The sequence below is a fragment of the Talpa occidentalis genome, unplaced genomic scaffold (assembly GCF_014898055.3).
Source record: "Talpa occidentalis isolate TD23 unplaced genomic scaffold, MPIMG_talOcc4v2.1 talOcc4.4, whole genome shotgun sequence".
NCBI classification, from domain to species: domain Eukaryota; kingdom Metazoa; phylum Chordata; class Mammalia; order Eulipotyphla; family Talpidae; genus Talpa; species Talpa occidentalis.
Genome location: NW_023604295.1, coordinates 76235293 through 76252644, shown reverse-complemented (window position 1 = coordinate 76252644; position 17352 = coordinate 76235293). Strand labels below are relative to the sequence as shown.

Below are 17352 nucleotides of genomic sequence, written 5' to 3'. Positions count from 1 at the left end.
AGTATCTCAGATAAGCATTAACAAGTTTGTCTTTCCCATATTTCTTGCAATTTCCCCCTTGTATGACAGTTTTGTCTTCTTGCATTCCAAGGAAAAGGGAGCTAAACATCAGTTGCTGAAAAAACCAAACTGTTGCAAATTGCATGTGTTTGCAGCAACATGGATGGAGCTGGAAGGGATCATGCTCAGCGAAATAAGCCAGAAAGAAAAAGAAAAATACCGGATGGTCTCACTCATAGCAGGAATCTAGAAAACTTAAATAAGGGACCAGGAAAAAGAATAACTATAAGAAAGAAAATATCAAAATCAACAAACAACTACGAACCAGAGACACTCTATGGGGTGTGGGGGGCGGGGAAAGGAGGGCTTGGGGTCAAAATAAGGGGTTTGCAATTGTATGGGGAATATAAAAAATAAAATTTAAATAAAATGTGAAAAAAAGATAAATCCAGTAAAAAAAAAAAAAAAAGCCAAGCTGGTACCCACCTGTCTCCATGCAGACCCCTTCCCCCTCTCCTTTGCAGACCCTTGCCTATCTCCCCCACTTTTTTTTCCTTTGTATAAATACCACTGCACTCTGCCAAAGAGTAGGACAGTGGTCTTTCAGACATGAGTTTGCTGCCCTCCTCATTTGTCAACAAATTAAACCACTTTCCTTTTCCTTAAACTCTGTTTTCTTTTATTGGCTGAGGGAAACTGAGACTGGCTTTTGGTATCAAAGTTGCATGATTCTTTCAATTAGTTTTAGTAAATATTTTCATCATTCTAGTTTATGATGAATTACAAAGTTACAAAAATGTCCAAATAAACCATACAGTCCATTTATCTTCTAAAAATAATCAGAAATAGAAACTTGATTGGATGATAAATATTAAATGTCACATATTAACAAAATACTTTTGTTAAGATTTGAATGTCAAATATACTCTTTCTAATCCAGTATATAATAAACATATGATATACAAAATATAGTAATATTTTGTATATAATGAATAAATATTTCTATTTATTCTTCCTTATCAAGAAATGAGTATGTCAAATATACTCTCAAAACTCAGCTGGCAAAAGAGATGGATAATAAACACTAACATAACCAGTTCATTTTCATAAAACAAATAATAAGTGAGGATAAACAGTCAGGTATTCCTACTCATGTACAATCATATGAAAAGGGAATAATCAAAAAACTAGCGTAGTGATAATCAGCTTTCCTTTGGTGTCACATCATGTATCTGCATTTTGTAAAATAAACCTGTAGGGTAGTAAGGCTCAGGATCAACATATTTAGACATCAAAATGTTATTAACAAAAGAAACGAAAGCCTACTTATTCCATCATCATTAGGAAAAAGCAATACTTAAACATTTGCACTGGCTTCTTTCAGAAAATCTACTACTCCATTCTAATCACAACTGAGGGTTTCAGATGAAAATCTGGGAGAGCATGGTGACTTTCTCACAAGTGCTCAGGAAGTGACTTTTCACTGATAGCTTACTGCAGTTTCATCAACAGCACTAAACTAAAACAACTCACGGTCTATTTTCTGTTGACCATGGGTCAAAAGTATCAATATTATAAATCTACTATTTTTGTTTTTGTCACTCAAGACAAAAATTGGAAAGCAAATCAGATATCATATCATGGTATTGTTCAAAAAAGACAAGAAAGCCATGAAATTGGTCATCTAGTAGAATCCATTTTTTTCTTTAAGGAGAAATAAGGTTAGTGTAGATAAATTTTATTTGAATGTTATACTAATATCTTTTCTTCTTCTTACACTTCTGGAACTTCTGGTTATATTTGTTTCCTCTATTGTTTTCTGTGCTACTATCACTATCACTATTTTGGTTTTGCCTCTTTCGTTTGTTGGTCTGATAAAGGTCAGAGTCACTTTGTTGTTGGTAAGTCCATTCACAAGAGCTGGGTCCAGCCTCTCGATCTTGAACAGGATTTAGGGATGAGGCCACGGATGTGCTATTAGGAAGTGGTGCTGTCATCTCATAGTAAGGCAGCTGCAGCGCAGGATTAAATGTGTGCCACTGCTGGGAAAGAAAGACATTCATCTACCAAAAGAAGCCCAAAACATTTTAAAAAAGTCAACAGTTTACCAGATCAAAGCAAGCCATGTGTTAGTGTAAGAAGGACAGTGACTTCATAGTGGGGTCGTGGTAGTTTTTTAAACGGTTAACATAAAGATTTAAGGTCATGTGTAGTTTACTACAATACAGATTAGTGTTGTCTTATAGAAATTAAATGCCAGGGGCATATGCAGTTTTAAATCTTCTAGTAGCTAGAATGTGAAAATTAAAAATGAAGCAGGTACAAATAAACTAGGTATTTTATTTATACCAAAATATTTCAAAGTCATTTTAACATGTAACCAATGAGACATTCTGCTTTCTTAAAAACATTATTAACTTTCAAAATCTGGTATGCATTTTATACTTACAGTAAATCTCAATTTGGAAGCTAAATTTCCATTGAAAATAGCTAATTTGCATTTAGATGACATAAAATTTATAGTTGAAAATGTAGATTCACACACCTAAATTTTTTCAAGTATACTTAAAATTTTTTTCAATAACTGAAACAAGTATCTGTTTTTCAATTAAAATTAAAAATTAAAAACTCTGCTTCTTAGTCTCACATGTGGCTAATGGTCACCACATTGCACAGCACACTTGTCAATTAAGAGACACTTCCCTATTTTTAAATTAGTTTTGAACTCAAACTTTTAACTATTCAAAGTAGTTACAGTGATAACATGAGCTTGTGGGGGGGGGTGTGTGCACGTGTGATTTCTCTTAATATTAAAAAATGCTAGGAAGAGGGCCTCCCTGGTGGCGGAAGTGGTTGAGCACAGCGCTGTGAAGCTGTCTGCAGCCTCCGCAGCGAGGGTTCGAGCCCGGCCAGCCAGCGAGATACACACATGGCACGGCAGACATCTTCTGTCTTGCCTGCTGCTCCCCTCAGAAGTGTATTTCAGTCAGTCTGCCTGTTCTGTTCCCCACTCTGTCACTGGTGAATACTCTCACCCTCCCGCACCTCTGGCCTGTACCCTGGTTCTTGTATAAATAAATCTTTAAAAAAAATAAAGAAATAACAATTAAAAAAATGCTAGGAAGATATTGACAGTTTGACATCAGAACTCAAATCTCATGTCAACTAACAAAAGATTTTTTTCCAAAAGATTTTTTCACTATTATTTCCAAAATGATATTTGAAAAATCTGAAGCTTATATGTATATCGGATATTTGCAAAAATGATATCCTGTGAATTAGAACACCTCAGTTATAGTCCCACCTCTATCACTAACAAGCTGTATATCATTAAGACCCCTGACCCCAACTTTATTACGTATAAGATGAGGAGTTGGAGAGAAAAGTTTTCTTAAGCTCCCCTTTAATCAAGACTATAATCATGATTTCTAGATCATTCAGTTCTAAAAGATGTCTTTCAACATAGCCATTTAAATGAGAACCCTCAACTCCACTTTTACTTAGACCACAGCATCTCCTCTCTCCCATCTGTCCACTTCCATGTACCACTGGCTGTCTGCTGAGGTCATCTTGTGACTTCCGAGAGGACTAGGTTAGGGTGGATGTCCCCTGGGGGACTGTGCTCAGGGCAGCTTCTGCTTTTATGCAGGTTTTTATTTGAGCACCAAATCATTTTTATAGTCTTCATAGTTGTATCATATTGTAAGTTGAACCAAAGGCATATCAAACTTACCATCTTCTGAAAGGAGAAGAAATCTTGAGGTAAAGCTGCATTGTTGAGTGGAAAGAACTGCATGGGAAAGGGAGATCTGCCCACAATTTCTTCATTTCTTAGGGTAGGTAAAAGAAGAAGTAAATATACAGTTAAAATTCATATGCACAAATATCCTTAAACAATATAGCTTTTTACATTAAAAAAAATAAACTTCTCTGAGAGAAGTTAATATTAGTTTTTTTTTTTAAGATTTATTTATTTATTTATACAAGCACTGGGTACAGTCAGAAGCACAGGAGGGTGAGAGAATTCACCAGAGCCAGAGCAGGGAGCAGAACAGACATACTGATGAAATACACTGCTGAGGGGAGCAGTGGGCACAGCAGGAGAGGTCTGCGCGCCATGTGGGACCCTCACTGGTGTCCGGGGATCGAACCGGTGCTGCAGAGGCTGCGGGCAGCTTCGCAGCCCAACGCTCAACTGCTGCACCACTGGAGAGGCCCTTACTTTATTTTTTTTGAAGATTTATTTATTTATGCATATAAAAGCTGGGGTATAGGCCAGAGGTGCGGGGTGGTGTGTGTGTGTGAGAGGATTCATCACAGACATAGTGGAGAGCAGAACAGGCAGACCTACTGAAATAAATTGCCCAGGGGATCAGCGGGTGAGACAGGAGAGGTCTGCTGCACCATGTGGGTTACCTCCCTGGCCGGGGACAAACTCTTGCTGCTATAGCAGCAGATAGCTTCATAGTACTGATGCTTAACCCCTTTCACCACCAGGGAGGCCCCAATATTAGTTTACTTTAAACATACATAATTATACAGATAATATTAATTATCACATATTGAAATTTCAATATTTAGAGTATCATTTGGCTTTGTGATAGGAAAATATGAAATAATACTATATGGGACAAAGAACAGTTAGATATGAAGAGAGCAAAGCAAGCTATTAATAATCACCCAGGGTACATTCGACCTTGTACAGATACAAAAAGTAAAAGAAAAATTTCCATTCATTTTTGAAGATCTCTGTAATGCTTATGAAAATTAGGTTCTTTCTAAATGGACTGCTGATGTTAAATTGAACACATGTTTGCTGATTCCTTTTGTACATTAATTAAGAGTATAAAAGTCCCTAATTTAAAAACTGCTTAGTTTCATTTACAAATGTACTATTTGTTTCTATGGAGACATTCAATCAATGTGTGTTACATATAATGGCTAGATTTCATGGTGAGTCATCATTAATCTACTTGTTCTACAGTATACCAAAATGTTAGTGTTAGACTCTTAGTCCTTTCAACAGAAGGTCTACTTTGGAGGGGCTAAGGGAAGTGAAAGCCATGCAGGCAGGTAGAGGCAAAGATGAGGATAGGAGAACCACATGGGAATCAAGTCAAGTGGACAGTCGTAGAGCCCATTTATAAGTGGCAAGAGAAACCAGTGGAAGAGTAAATTTCATTAAGGAAGGCAGTACACAGGTATCTGTTGTATTAGAGTAAATTGGATAAGCAAGAAGTCACAGAATTCTTGATCAACAGGGTTAAGAAGAGAATAGGAAGTAGGATATGAAGGATAAATGATTTTTCAGTGATAAGACAGGAAAAACATAACACCCTGATTACGAGACAGTATTCAGGAAAACCAGGACATGTATGTGGAGTAACTAATAATCAGAAAACAAAAGGTACAATGAGGTTACAGTGTGGGAAAGAGATGACTTTAGTAGTAGAGGGTGAGATCTGCAATATTATGAAAACAGAAGCAGATTTTTTAAATCTCTGCCTTATGTGAATTTCAGAGCATTATAGTTGTCTGTGAAGAGGAATCAGACATAAATAGGGAGTGGTAAAAAACTGAATTATGTCTGCACCCAGCACCTCAAAATATGACTTTATTTGGAAAGACAGCTGTTGCAGATGTAATTAGTTAAGAGGAGGTCACATTCAGGCAGGAATGGCCCCTCATCTGGGAAGATTGGTGTTCCTAAAACAGGACATTTGGAGACAGACATACACAGGGAGAAGACCACATGAAGATGAAAGCAGAGATCTGGGTGAATTTCTATACCCCAAGGGATATCAAAGATCACCCACAGACCATGAGGAGGTAGGGGACAGGCCTGGGATAGATTCTTCCTCATCACCCATCGAAGGAAGTAACCTAACCCCACTGACACCTTGATCTTGGACTTCTGACTTCTGGGACTGTGAGACAATAGTTTGTGGTACTTTGTTATAGCAATCCTAGTAAAAAAAATACCAGAATTACTCATTAATAACAACAAGTAAAAGTGGCAGTAAGGAGCACAAAATCCATTTCCAAGAAGGACCAGTGAAAGGCTAGGTTTTTATTATTATTATTATTATTATCTTAAAGATTTATCTATGCATACAACTGGGGTACAGGTCAGAGGTGGGGGGCGGTGAGAGGATTCACCAGAGATGGAGTGGGGAGAAGAACAGGCAGACTGACTGAAATATACTGCTGAGGGGAGCAGCGGGCGAGTCAGGAGAGGTCTGTGAGTCAGGAAAGGTCACCTCCCTGGCCGGGGATCAAACTTGTGCTGCAGTGGCTGTGGATAGCTTCATAGGTTGCATCTTAACCCCTCATGCCTCCAGGGAAGCCCCAAGGCTAGGTTATTAATGGGCACATCTTCTAGGACATGGTTATCTATTCCTCCTTTATAAAGTAACAAATGCCAGAAGAATAAAGTATTACCAATGAAGTGTATCATTATGGAATATACACAATTCTTATTTTCAACACTAGCCTGTGTGATGATTTAAAAAACAGAATACAAGAGTCACACTCACATCCACTAGTGTTTTTCTAGTCTTTCCTCTTCTACCCAAAATCCTAGCAGTATATTCTTTCCCCCTAACTTCTGAGGAAAAAGAGGTTTACTTTTCCACTCAAAGATGAGGCGAAGCTCATAACAAGCTGCTCAATTTCTCAGTGTAAGGTGCTTCCCCTACCGAAGTAGTGAATCACTCCCCTCTTTTTTGCTAACATTCCCTGAAAGTATTCACTGAATTCTGGTTATGGACCCACTATTTTAAACACATTGAATTTATTATAAAATGAATTTCTCACAAATTTTTTAGATACTATAGTCACTTTAAAGATAGGTTGCTGAGTAGTGAAGTAACTTGCCCAAGTCATACGGTTAGTAAAGTAGCAAAAGTAGAATTTAAATTCAGGTCATCTTATTTTGGCACCTACTTTCTTACCTTCTCCTCATTTCACTATTAGAAATGCTGTGGAGAATGAAAATGTGGAGCACACTGAGTTTCATTTGGAGTGTGATACTTTTTGTAAAGAAAAGCCAGTCTCAAGAGCCACTCTAGGTCTCAGAGGGCTGATACAATTAACAGGGAGAGGAGACCGAGCTTTTCAGTTTATTTGAGTATATTCAGTTCTGCTATAGAAGACAAGATAACAAGCAGGATGGCTGAAACTCATAAGACATGCTCAGAGTAGACTTTAGGCAAGGTAATAACGTATGAGATAACAATGAAACTGTGTTAGGGGATAGACTGGGAGACACAAGCATATACAGATATATATTATAGAAAGTAAATGAGTCATGGGCCTCGTGGGTGGCACAAGGGGCTAAGTTTCAGTACAATGAAGTTATCAGCAGCCACTGCAGCATGAATTCAATCCCAGTCCAGGGAGCTAACCCACATGGCGCAGCAGACCTCTCCTGACTCGCCCGCTGCTTCCCTCAGCAGTGCATTTTAGACAATCTGCCTGTTCTGTTCCCCACTCTGTCTCTGGTGAATCCTCTCACCCCCCACACCTCTGACCTGTACTCTAGTTCTCATGTGCATAAATAAAATAAATCCTAAACAAATTTAAAAAAGGATAATAGTTATTTCTAAGATCTATCACACCCAGACCTTTGATGCTGAAATGATTTAACAGCTATCATAAGCACATGGTAAATACAAAGAACACTATAGAAGTGAATCTCATCTACTGCTAAAAATACTGATTGAACTATAAGTCAAAAAGCGTTTTTTGTCACTTTTCATGTATTCAGAAAAATGAATTCTTAATTTTTCTTATGTCTAAGTGGTAAGGTTTTACAATAGTTCAGAATATATAAAAAACTCTTCATGACACAAGAACATATTTACTTGTTTAACCTTCAAGAAAACGATTTTTTTTTGATTACCTGTAACTCTGTGAATTTATCTTAATGTAGCTCTCAAAACTTTGGTTAGCTGGTTCAGAAGAGCGAGAACTCCCTGTAAAAGTAACAATGATACATTACTTCATGGTATAATTTTTTGGAGATGTAATATTAAAACATTAACAATCTCTAAAAGGATATAGTATTGATTAAAATGCCATATACGCATAACATACATGGATATGTCTTTGAGCTCTCCAGTGATATTTATATTATAGTAATATAGGGGCCGCCCAGGTGGCATAGAGGTTGGGTCTCAGTGCTTTCACTGAGATGGCCTGGTTTTGATCCTTTGTCTGGGAGGTGGCCCACATACAGTGGGGCGGACCTCTCCTGTCTCTCCTGCCGGTCTCTTCAGCAGTGTATTTCAGTCAGTCTGCCTGTTGTGCTCCCCACTCTGTCACTGGTGGATTCCCTCACCTGCCTCCTCCATCTGGCCTCTATCCCATTCTTGTATGTATAAATAAATAAAAAATCTTTATATTATAGTAATATATATATATGATTGTAAGATTGTAATGTGAGATAGCTATATTAGTATAAATGATTGAATTACACTTAAGCTTTGTCCAAAACAATGGCTGTACAAGAGCATTATATTGACAGGGGACCATAAAAGATACACAGTTATGCTTGGTCTACATATCTGTCAACTAAATATGGCAAATAATCTGCCTCCCATACAAGACATGGATTCTCTAAACTGTACTGGGAAAAGCCAATAAAACCTTACATAAGATGCAGGGCTGCTGACTAGAGCGATGTGTCAGAACATAATGACCTGGTCCATTCTACCTGCCTGTATGAGTCAACTGACAGTACTTGAGAGCATGCTGTAGTCAGTTTTCTTTGCAAAGACATTAAAAGAGAGAGAGAGAAATACAAAGCAAAAACTTTTCCTTTGCAATAAAACATTATATTGGTTTCTTATTTGTTTGCTTTTAATATATCAAGAAAATGAAAAGCAAGCAAATATGTGAGATTCTGGTAAATCTGAATCATTTAGTGGAGGTAGGCAACAGAAGGACTGCAAACAGTGCAACATCAGCATAAGCACTACCTCTGTCAGTACTTCAAAATGTGAAAGAGCTAGAGTAACAGCACCTTATCAAAGATGGTAAGTTCTTGACATGTGCAGAAGACACTTGAGGCCACTTTCCTCCATGGCTATTAAGGGCTACTCTGCAGCTGCCTTTGGCCAGTTCTCTTAGAGTGGTTGAGGTCCAGGACATTCTGTAAACTTGCTTTCCCCAAGAGAAAGACAAGGCATACATCCTGTCTTCCAAATAGTAAGTGTTTGATACTGTACATTAAAGACAAGACCAGCAAACCATCTTGCTGCATTAAAGCTAGAATGTGTGTCCCCAGTTGATACATATATTTTTTAAAGATTTATTTATGCATACAAGAACTGGGGTGTAGGGCAGAGGTTCAGGTTGGGTGAGAGGATTCACCAGAGACAGAGTGGGAAGCTAAACAGGCAGATCTACTGAAATACACTGCTGAGGGGAGCAGTGGGTGAGACAGGAGAGGTCTGCTGTGCCATGTGGGTCAGCTCTCCGCCTCAGGATCAAACTTGTGCTGCAATGGCTGGCAATAGCTTGATATCACTGTGTCTTCAACCCTTGTACCACCAGGGAGGCCTCTCCATTCATATTTTTTTAATTGATAGAAGCCAATAGAAACTCTCATGGCTACTTGCTGGCTGATAGTAAAATGGAACATTTTAAATTTTATTTTATTATTTATTTAAAGATTTATTTCTATGTATGCATACAAGAACTGGGGTGTAGGCAAGAGGTATTGGGGGGGTTAGAGGATTCACCAGAGACAGAGTGGGGAGCAGAATAGGAGGATCTACTGAAACACACTGCTGAGGGAGCAGTGGGTGAGACAGGAGAGGTCTGCTGTGCCATGTGGGTAGCTCCCTGGCCAGGGATCAAACTCATGCTGCAGTGGCTGCCCATAACTTGATAGCACTGACTTTAACCCCTGTGCCAGGGAGGCCCCATTTTAAATTTTAGCACAGAAGAGATGCTACAGAGTTCACAATGTAATTGGCAATAGAAATTCTACAGCATTGTGAATACCTGTGCATGTTATGACCAACGGTACTTTTCTGGCCTTAGGCTACATACAAAAATGTACACTAGATACATACAAAACAAACTGCTTACATTACTGAGAACAACACCAACAACAAAGCACACTTGGAAGAGTCACCAGTGACAGAACCTACCAAATCGGTACTGCACATTAATTGGTCTTCCATATAAGCGAATTCCATTCAGCAAAGCTATGGCATAAGACACGGATTCTGGGTGTTTAAAGCAGACAAATCCAAAAGACTTCGGCTTTCCTTCTCTGTCTTTGCATATAGTCACTTTGGTTAATGGCCCAGCCTATAAGAAACTTAAAAATTATTTTCTCATAAATCTAAGGATTTCTTTACACTCAGATAAATCAAGTATATTCACTTTAGACTCAAAAAAAAATCTGCTAATAGCACTAAGGTAACATGGCTAATAATGTATTTTCGTAACAATAAATATCATATTTTCTTGGCATTTTCTGGCTCATCAAAGAAACATCATAGTGTTATGGACATGAAATTTTAAACACTAGTACCAACTCTTAAAGCGATTTTGAGAGCACTTACATCTAAGATTAAACTACTACTTTGGGGCCTCCCCTGGTGGCGCAGCGGTTGAGCACTGGGCTGCGAGGCTGCCTGCAGCCTCTGCAGCGCCGGTTCATTGCCCAGCCACCGCAAAGGTCCCACAAAAAAAAAAAAAAATTACTACTTTGTTTCCATACATATGAGCAGTGTATAAGTAAAAAATCATTTAAAAAAAATCCACTGTTGGTTGAATTATATAAAAAAAGTAACATCATATTACAGTCTATTTTTTTCTGTCAATAATATTAAAAAATATTGACAAGAGAAACAAATTACTTTATATTCTGAGCTAATAATCCCACTTAGGAAATATTCCCAAAGGGAAAATATTTTAGTATGCTTAGGTGTTTTGAGTAGTACATTATTTAGAAGAGTGAAAAATTAGAAAGGTTCTAAATATTACAGCTACATAATATTATACCATAGTATGTTATTAAATGGCATAAAATAACATAAATTAAAAATATTCAAATTGTATCAATAGTAAGACCTATAATTAGCATTACAAAGTTACAAAGCATTACAAAGAAACAAATATTGTAAAAAAAACTCAATTACTACTTCGAAAAAATTATATCCATCATGCTAATAATCAAAGAAGGAACTCACAAAGATGAACAACCAAGATTTAATGGTGAAATATTCATACTTATTAATTGTACTTTAATGACTGATTGTTTTTTTTTCCAAAGATTTATTTTATTTATACAAGAGGTGGGGTTTAGGTCAGAGGCATGGGAGGGTGAGAGGATTCACCAGAGACAGAGCAGGGAGCAGAACAGGCAAACTGACTGAAGTACACTGCCGAGGGGAGCAGCGGGCGAGACAGGAGTAGCTCCTGTGAGTAGCTCCCTGGCTACGCTGCAGAAGCTGCAGACAGCTTCACAGCGCTGTGCTCAACCCACTGTGGCAGTGGGGAGGCCCTGACTGCTTTTATTTATAGAGCTGGATAAATATATTCACAAACTGCTTTTAATCTAAAGATAAATTTTCATCTTTAAAATGATGTATATTTTAGGATCAAGTTTTTCTCTTAAAATACCCTGCTTTCCCAGTCACTAGCTTATTCTCCCTCCTGGCTTCAAGGACTACCTCATCCATAAATTGATTTTTCCTATTCATGCCTTTATCATGGAAACAAGTCTCCTAGTGACCTCTGTGTGATTGTACTTCCAACTGAACATATTTGAAACTGAATTCATTGTTTTCCCTTGAAAATCCCTATTCCAATATTCTGTAGTTAGAACTACAAAGATTTTAAAACTTATTTTCTTATCAAAGGGTAGTCAGAAATTTGTAAAAGGATAACATACAATAATAAAACCAATTTTAATCAGTGCTTTTTTCACTACGGATAGTATATGTGAAATCACAAAGGGATGGGATATGCTCAGATGTCTTAAATTTTACAAACTCAAAGATATGTTACATCATTTTCAAAAATAAAAATTTAACAAGAGAACTTTCTTGGGCCTCCCCGGTGGTGCAGTGGATTGAGCGCGGCGCTGTGAATCTGTCCACAGCCTCTGCAGCGCTGGTTCAATTCCCAGCCAGCCAGGAAGATTCCCACATGGCACTGCAGACCTCTCCTGTCACACCCACTGCTCCCTCCCCTCAGCAGTGCTTTCTGTCTGCCTGTTCTACTACCCACTCTGTCTCTGGTGAATCCTCTCACCCTCTTGTGCCTCTGGCCTGTACCCCAGCTACTGTATAAATAAAAAATCTTTTTTTTTTTAAAAAGAGGACTTTCTTGTAGCAACAATCACATCATTATAGTCTTTCTTTTTCTTTTTTTTTTTTTTTAATACAAGAGCTGGGGTACAGGCCAGAGGTGTGGGAGGGTGAGAGGATTCACCAGAGACAGAGCAGGGAGCAGAACAGCCTAGGACTGAAATACACTGCTGAGGGGAGCAACGGGTGAGACAGGTGAGGTCTGCCACATCCTGTGGGAATCTCCCCGGCTGGCTGGGAATTGAACCCGTGCTTCACAGCGCTGCGCTCAACCTGCTGCATCAACAGGGAGGCCCCCTTATAGTTTTTCAACCAGAATGAAGCACATAATTTTGTAGTTGTAAGGATTTCCTAGGTTTTTGACTTTTTAACAGATACCTCACTTTAGCAAATCCTTCCAGAATAAAGAATGACATAAGCACAAGGGTTTATGGTGATGGTGAATTGGTGGTGGAAATTCTATGGGGACTACACCTGAGAAAAGAAAGCAAACATTGTACAAAAGTGAATAATGATGTAAAATATATACAAATAAATAAATTATAAAAAAACAAACACACACACACACACAACGGCAGAGCTTCTCAAAAATCAAATAAAAGTCCCCTTCAGTTTCATTCAGTCCTGGAAACTTAGCTCTGCTATTGTCTTATTTGGAACTTGCCCTTATTCAAAATTCAGTGAAGTCACTCTGTCTTGATTTCTCTTGACATTAAGTTTTAGTAGTATTAACTACTAGTACTAACAGCAGCAAACACATAGCAAATTCCATATTTAGTTTTAACTGTTTTACCAGGATTAGTTAATTTAATCCTTATCATATTGTAGATATTATTACTCCCCTTGGAAAGTTGAGGAAACTTGAGGCATTGAGCTATTATTCATTTATGTGCTGACATCACTCTAAAATGATTCTGCTATAAATGTGTTCCCTCCCATTTGTAGATTACCCTAAATCATGTTAATCATTTTAAATATTCAGGGCATCCCCTGGTGGCGCAGGTGGTTGAGCGCAGCGCTGTGAGGCTGTCTGCAGCCTCTGCAGCGCGGGTTCAATCCCTGGCGGCAGCCGCCGAGGGTCCCACAGGGCGTGGCAGACCTCTCCTGTTGCAACCGCTGCTCCCCTCAGCAGTGTGTTTCAGTCTGTCTGCCTGTTCTGTTCCCTGCTCCGTCTCTGGTGAGTCCTCTCACCCTCCCACGCGTCTGACCTGTATCCCTGTTCTTGTATGTATGAATAAATAAATCTTTTAAAAAATAATAATTTTAAACATTCCCTTTTAGAAAGAACATAAATTGTCTCTTAATTTGTATGCTTAGCACCTTACTTAATGTTTCATAAGTAATTCTGGATCACTGAACGGTTAGACGAATGGCTGAACAAAGGTATCTCTTTAGCAAGTGACACCTAGCAGTACCTGACAGGTGAGTGCTTATAGAAGATCCAGTTCCTAAAAGTTTCCAGAAAGTCCTTTTTATATGAAAACAGGGGATTAGTGGGGAATCAGCTGACCGCAGTTCAGATTTGGCTTCTCAAATCTCATGTATGTGCTGGAGTAAAAATACCTGCCACAAAAAGGGCTTGGGGGAGTTAGGTAATGAATAGGAAACGATTTCAATATCTTATTTCCTATGATATGTGGCCTGAGAGTGTCTACTGCCCGAAGGAAGCCACTGACAGGGCGGTTTTCTTTTGGCTTCAGCACACGCAGGGCCAAGCAGCTTCCAAGAAGCCCTTACTCAGGGTTGGGGGTTGGGGGCAGCCCAGACAACCTACGCCCAGGACACCGCAGTAAAGATGGGGACGACTTCACCAGCCAGTCGCTCACCTGGAGGCAGGTGCGCTAAGGAGGAACTAACTTAAAACCAAGGCGTAGCAGGGGAGGGGGCTCAGGGAGATCCAGGTGCGCCCCGCCCCTCCGATCGCGGTTCCGACCCTGCGCGCCCGGCCCCTCCGCCGGCCCTTCCCGACCACTGTACCTGAAGGAACAGCTCGTAAAGGATCTCCTCCCGCACACGGGGCTCTAGATTTCCCACAAACACCGTCCTGTCGGCCTCTTCCTGAGCTGGGAACATCCCTCCGGTCTCTTCCCGAGGATGGAGGAGGCACCTAGGCCCCGCCCCTTCTCCTGGTTTTACTGCGCTGTCCGAGGAGGGGGCGGGGCCAGGGACGAGAGTACGCACGCCGGGCGGGGCGAGGCTGCGGGGACACGCCCCCATCCCCGAGGGACCCGCCCCCACCCCCGAGGGACCCGCCCCCACCCCCGCGGGACCCGCCCCCACCCCGCGGGACCCGCCCCCATCCCCGCGGGACCCGCTCGGTGAGCGCCCGCCACTCCGCGGTGGGGCTGGGACCCAAGCAATGAGTAAAGCAAAGATTGGGTGCAAAGGCCTTCCCTCTCGTGGAGGTGTCCCCCATTTCCATGTCGCGACATTATTAATTGATTTTAGATGTCTTCAACCAACTAACATTTTAAACTAAATTTCTATAGAGATAATTTAAGACAGTAATTGTATTGCAGAAGTTCCCAGGCTGCAAAAGAGCAATTTCTTGTTTCCAGACGTTAAATAAACTGACTTTTAGGATTTTTTTTTTGAAGATTTTATTTATGCATGCAAGAACTGGGGTGTACACCAGAGGTATGGGGGGGATGAGAGGATTCACCAGAGACAGTGGGGAGCAGAACAGACTGATCTACTGAAACACACAACTGAAGGCAGGAGAGGTCTACTGTGCCATGTGGGTTAGCTCCTTGATTGGGATGGAATTTATGACACATGCAGCAGTGGCTCTAATAACTTGATAGCGCTGAGACTTAACCACTGTGCCACCAGGCAGGCCCTAAGTCATTTGGATTTTATAATTATTTTCTTCATTAAATGATTTTTGAAGGAATGACTGCATGCACGCATGGACATGGATCCACAAGAATACTGGAATTAAAGTTTAGGAAGTGCTCCTCAGAGGCCTCTGAAAATAACCACCAGGTTTTGGTCACCACCAGGAGGCATTTGAACTTGAAAACAGCTTATACTAAGGAGTAACAGCGCATTTTGTGATGGAAGCCGGAATTCTTGAATATGGCTCCTGGGTCTTTGTAGTAGGATCCAATACTTGTATTTTATAACAAAGGTGTACTTTGTATACTGTGTTCCAGGGTAAAGAGTGAATTCTTACTTTAGGAAGATTTTGAAAAGTAAAAAAGTAATTTTAAAAAAGGCAAAAAAAAAAAACCATGCTCAGAATGTCAGCACTTTGATAAATCAGTTGTCAATGGTGAAGTTCACTTCCTTTCTGAAGACACCATATGTCTACATAGAGCCCTGAAATCATCCTGTAAATATATAAGTAATTGGGACACCTTTTGGTCTTTAGTTGGGCATGATGATAATTCATTTTGAATTGAGGAGGCATGCGTTTACTTGCTTGGTGGACCAAAAAAATCATCTTTTCTAATGAAAAACAACACATCTTTGCAACCCTGATTTCTGATGAATTCTGATGTTATTTAATTTTATGACTTTAGTTAGTTTCATATTTGGAATTCAGGTTCTATTTCCTAATGAATGAAGTGTACTAAAATAACTACTTTATTTAATAGGTATTTTCTGGGCGATTATTTGGTTCCAGGTATTGTCTTTAATTCATGGGAAACAATGGTAAGTGTGAAAATCAGCCTATAAAGAAAGCTTATAGCATAATGGGAGCTACAGATTTTTTTACACTTATAAATGCAAAATAATGTGCCAGTAACTTCAACAGTGACCGTTCTGCTGACATATGGTGTCTGTAAGTCCTGTGTCCACCTTTTCTTTCTTTCCACTCTTATCAAAATTGTTGTAGTAGGGGCCTCCCTGGTGGCCTAAGGGTTAAGTCTCTGCATTATCAAGCAATGGCTGGTCACTGCAGCAAGAAGAGTTCAATCTCTTGCCATGAAACTAACCCACCTATGGTACAACAGACCTCTCCTATCTCACCTGCTGTTCCCCTTAGCAGTGTATTTCAGTAGCCTGTTCTGCTCCCCACTCTGTCTCTGGTGAATCTTCTCACACACACACCCCTTCTGGTCTACACCCCAGTTCTTGTATGCATAAATAAATAAAATAAATCTTTAAAAAAAATGTTACAGAAAGTTAGGAGGGAGTCAAGGAAACTAGCCTATGGTAGACATGTAACAAATACAGTTGATCAAATGAATGGATACTGGCACGTCTTTATTCAGTGTAGAGCTATTTGTATGTTTTTATTCATCTACTTAACAAACCTTATTGAAAGCAGCACATTTCCTTTTTAACATCACCTCAAACACTTCCCGTGGAAACTGTACCTTTAGGTTTCATTGTGAAATATGCAATGTGTATATATGATTTTGAATTCTATAAGCCTTTTCTATATTTATAAATAGTAATGATCCTGTTATCTTGCTACATTAAAATTTGCATCATTGTCTACAATTGTGCGATATTTGGGTATTCTTATCACATCCTCTTTTCATTAGACAGTTCATAGTTTAATGTGTTTATAATTGTAGAGTGCTTATTTAATGTTACAAGTTCTGGAAGTCAGTTATGCTGTTTATTTAGAATTTTATCTGTTTAACATTTTTCTAATGTAAGTGTATTGTATTTCCTAACTCATATTGAATGTTTGCATGGCAATTAGCCTAGCAGTATCTAAAAAGAATACAATTTACTCTCAATATTTGTATGACTTTTAGTCACATAAAGGGTTTAATAGGTTAAATATATGGAACACTATAAAGAATTAGCTTTTTTACTCATATCAGGATGTCATACACTGAAGTATATGAATATAAAAATAAAAATGTTAACCTATATATAATGTTTATGTATATTTATATATAATGCATATTATATATAAAAGCTGTATATTTAAGCTAGAGTACCTTTCTCTCTTCTTTTCCCAGGTGACTCTTAATCTCTTTTATAGTTCAGCTTAGGCAGCATCTCTTAAAATACTTCCCTGGACTCTGAATACTAGATTGGCTTTCTCCCTCACCGC

The 17352-nt window shown here is 39.1% G+C and overlaps 1 protein-coding gene across 2 annotated transcripts; it reads right to left on the bottom strand.

Annotated features, from left to right (window-relative positions):
• Positions 1 to 995: 995 nt before the first annotated feature.
• LOC119256884 (splicing regulator RBM11-like) lies at positions 996 to 14507 on the bottom strand. 2 transcript variants are annotated; one of them, XM_037524627.2, is made up of 5 exons: positions 14310 to 14507; positions 10161 to 10323; positions 7904 to 7976; positions 3734 to 3830; positions 996 to 2042 (listed from the first exon to the last, which is right to left on the bottom strand). In XM_037524627.2, the coding sequence occupies exons 1-5, from the start codon at positions 14403 to 14405 to the stop codon at positions 1755 to 1757; spliced, it is 717 nt and encodes a 238-aa protein (XP_037380524.1). In that variant the 5' UTR covers positions 14406 to 14507; the 3' UTR covers positions 996 to 1754. The 2 variants fall into 2 exon arrangements, with proteins under 2 accessions (XP_037380524.1, XP_037380525.1); XM_037524628.2 differs by having other exon boundaries at positions 996 to 2039.
• Positions 14508 to 17352: the final 2845 nt, after the last annotated feature.

Coding starts and splice junctions, on each gene's coding strand:
- LOC119256884 (XM_037524627.2), bottom strand. CDS start 14,405: ATGTTCCCAGCTCAGGAAGAGGCCGACAGGACGGTGTTTGTGGGAAAT. Junction 10,324..14,309: donor TTTACGAGCTGTTCCTTCAG/GTACAGTGGTCG, acceptor AGTTTCTTATAG/GCTGGGCCATTAACCAAAGT. Junction 2,043..3,733: donor TCTTCTCCTTTCAGAAGATG/GTAAGTTTGATA, acceptor TTTCTTTCCCAG/CAGTGGCACACATTTAATCC.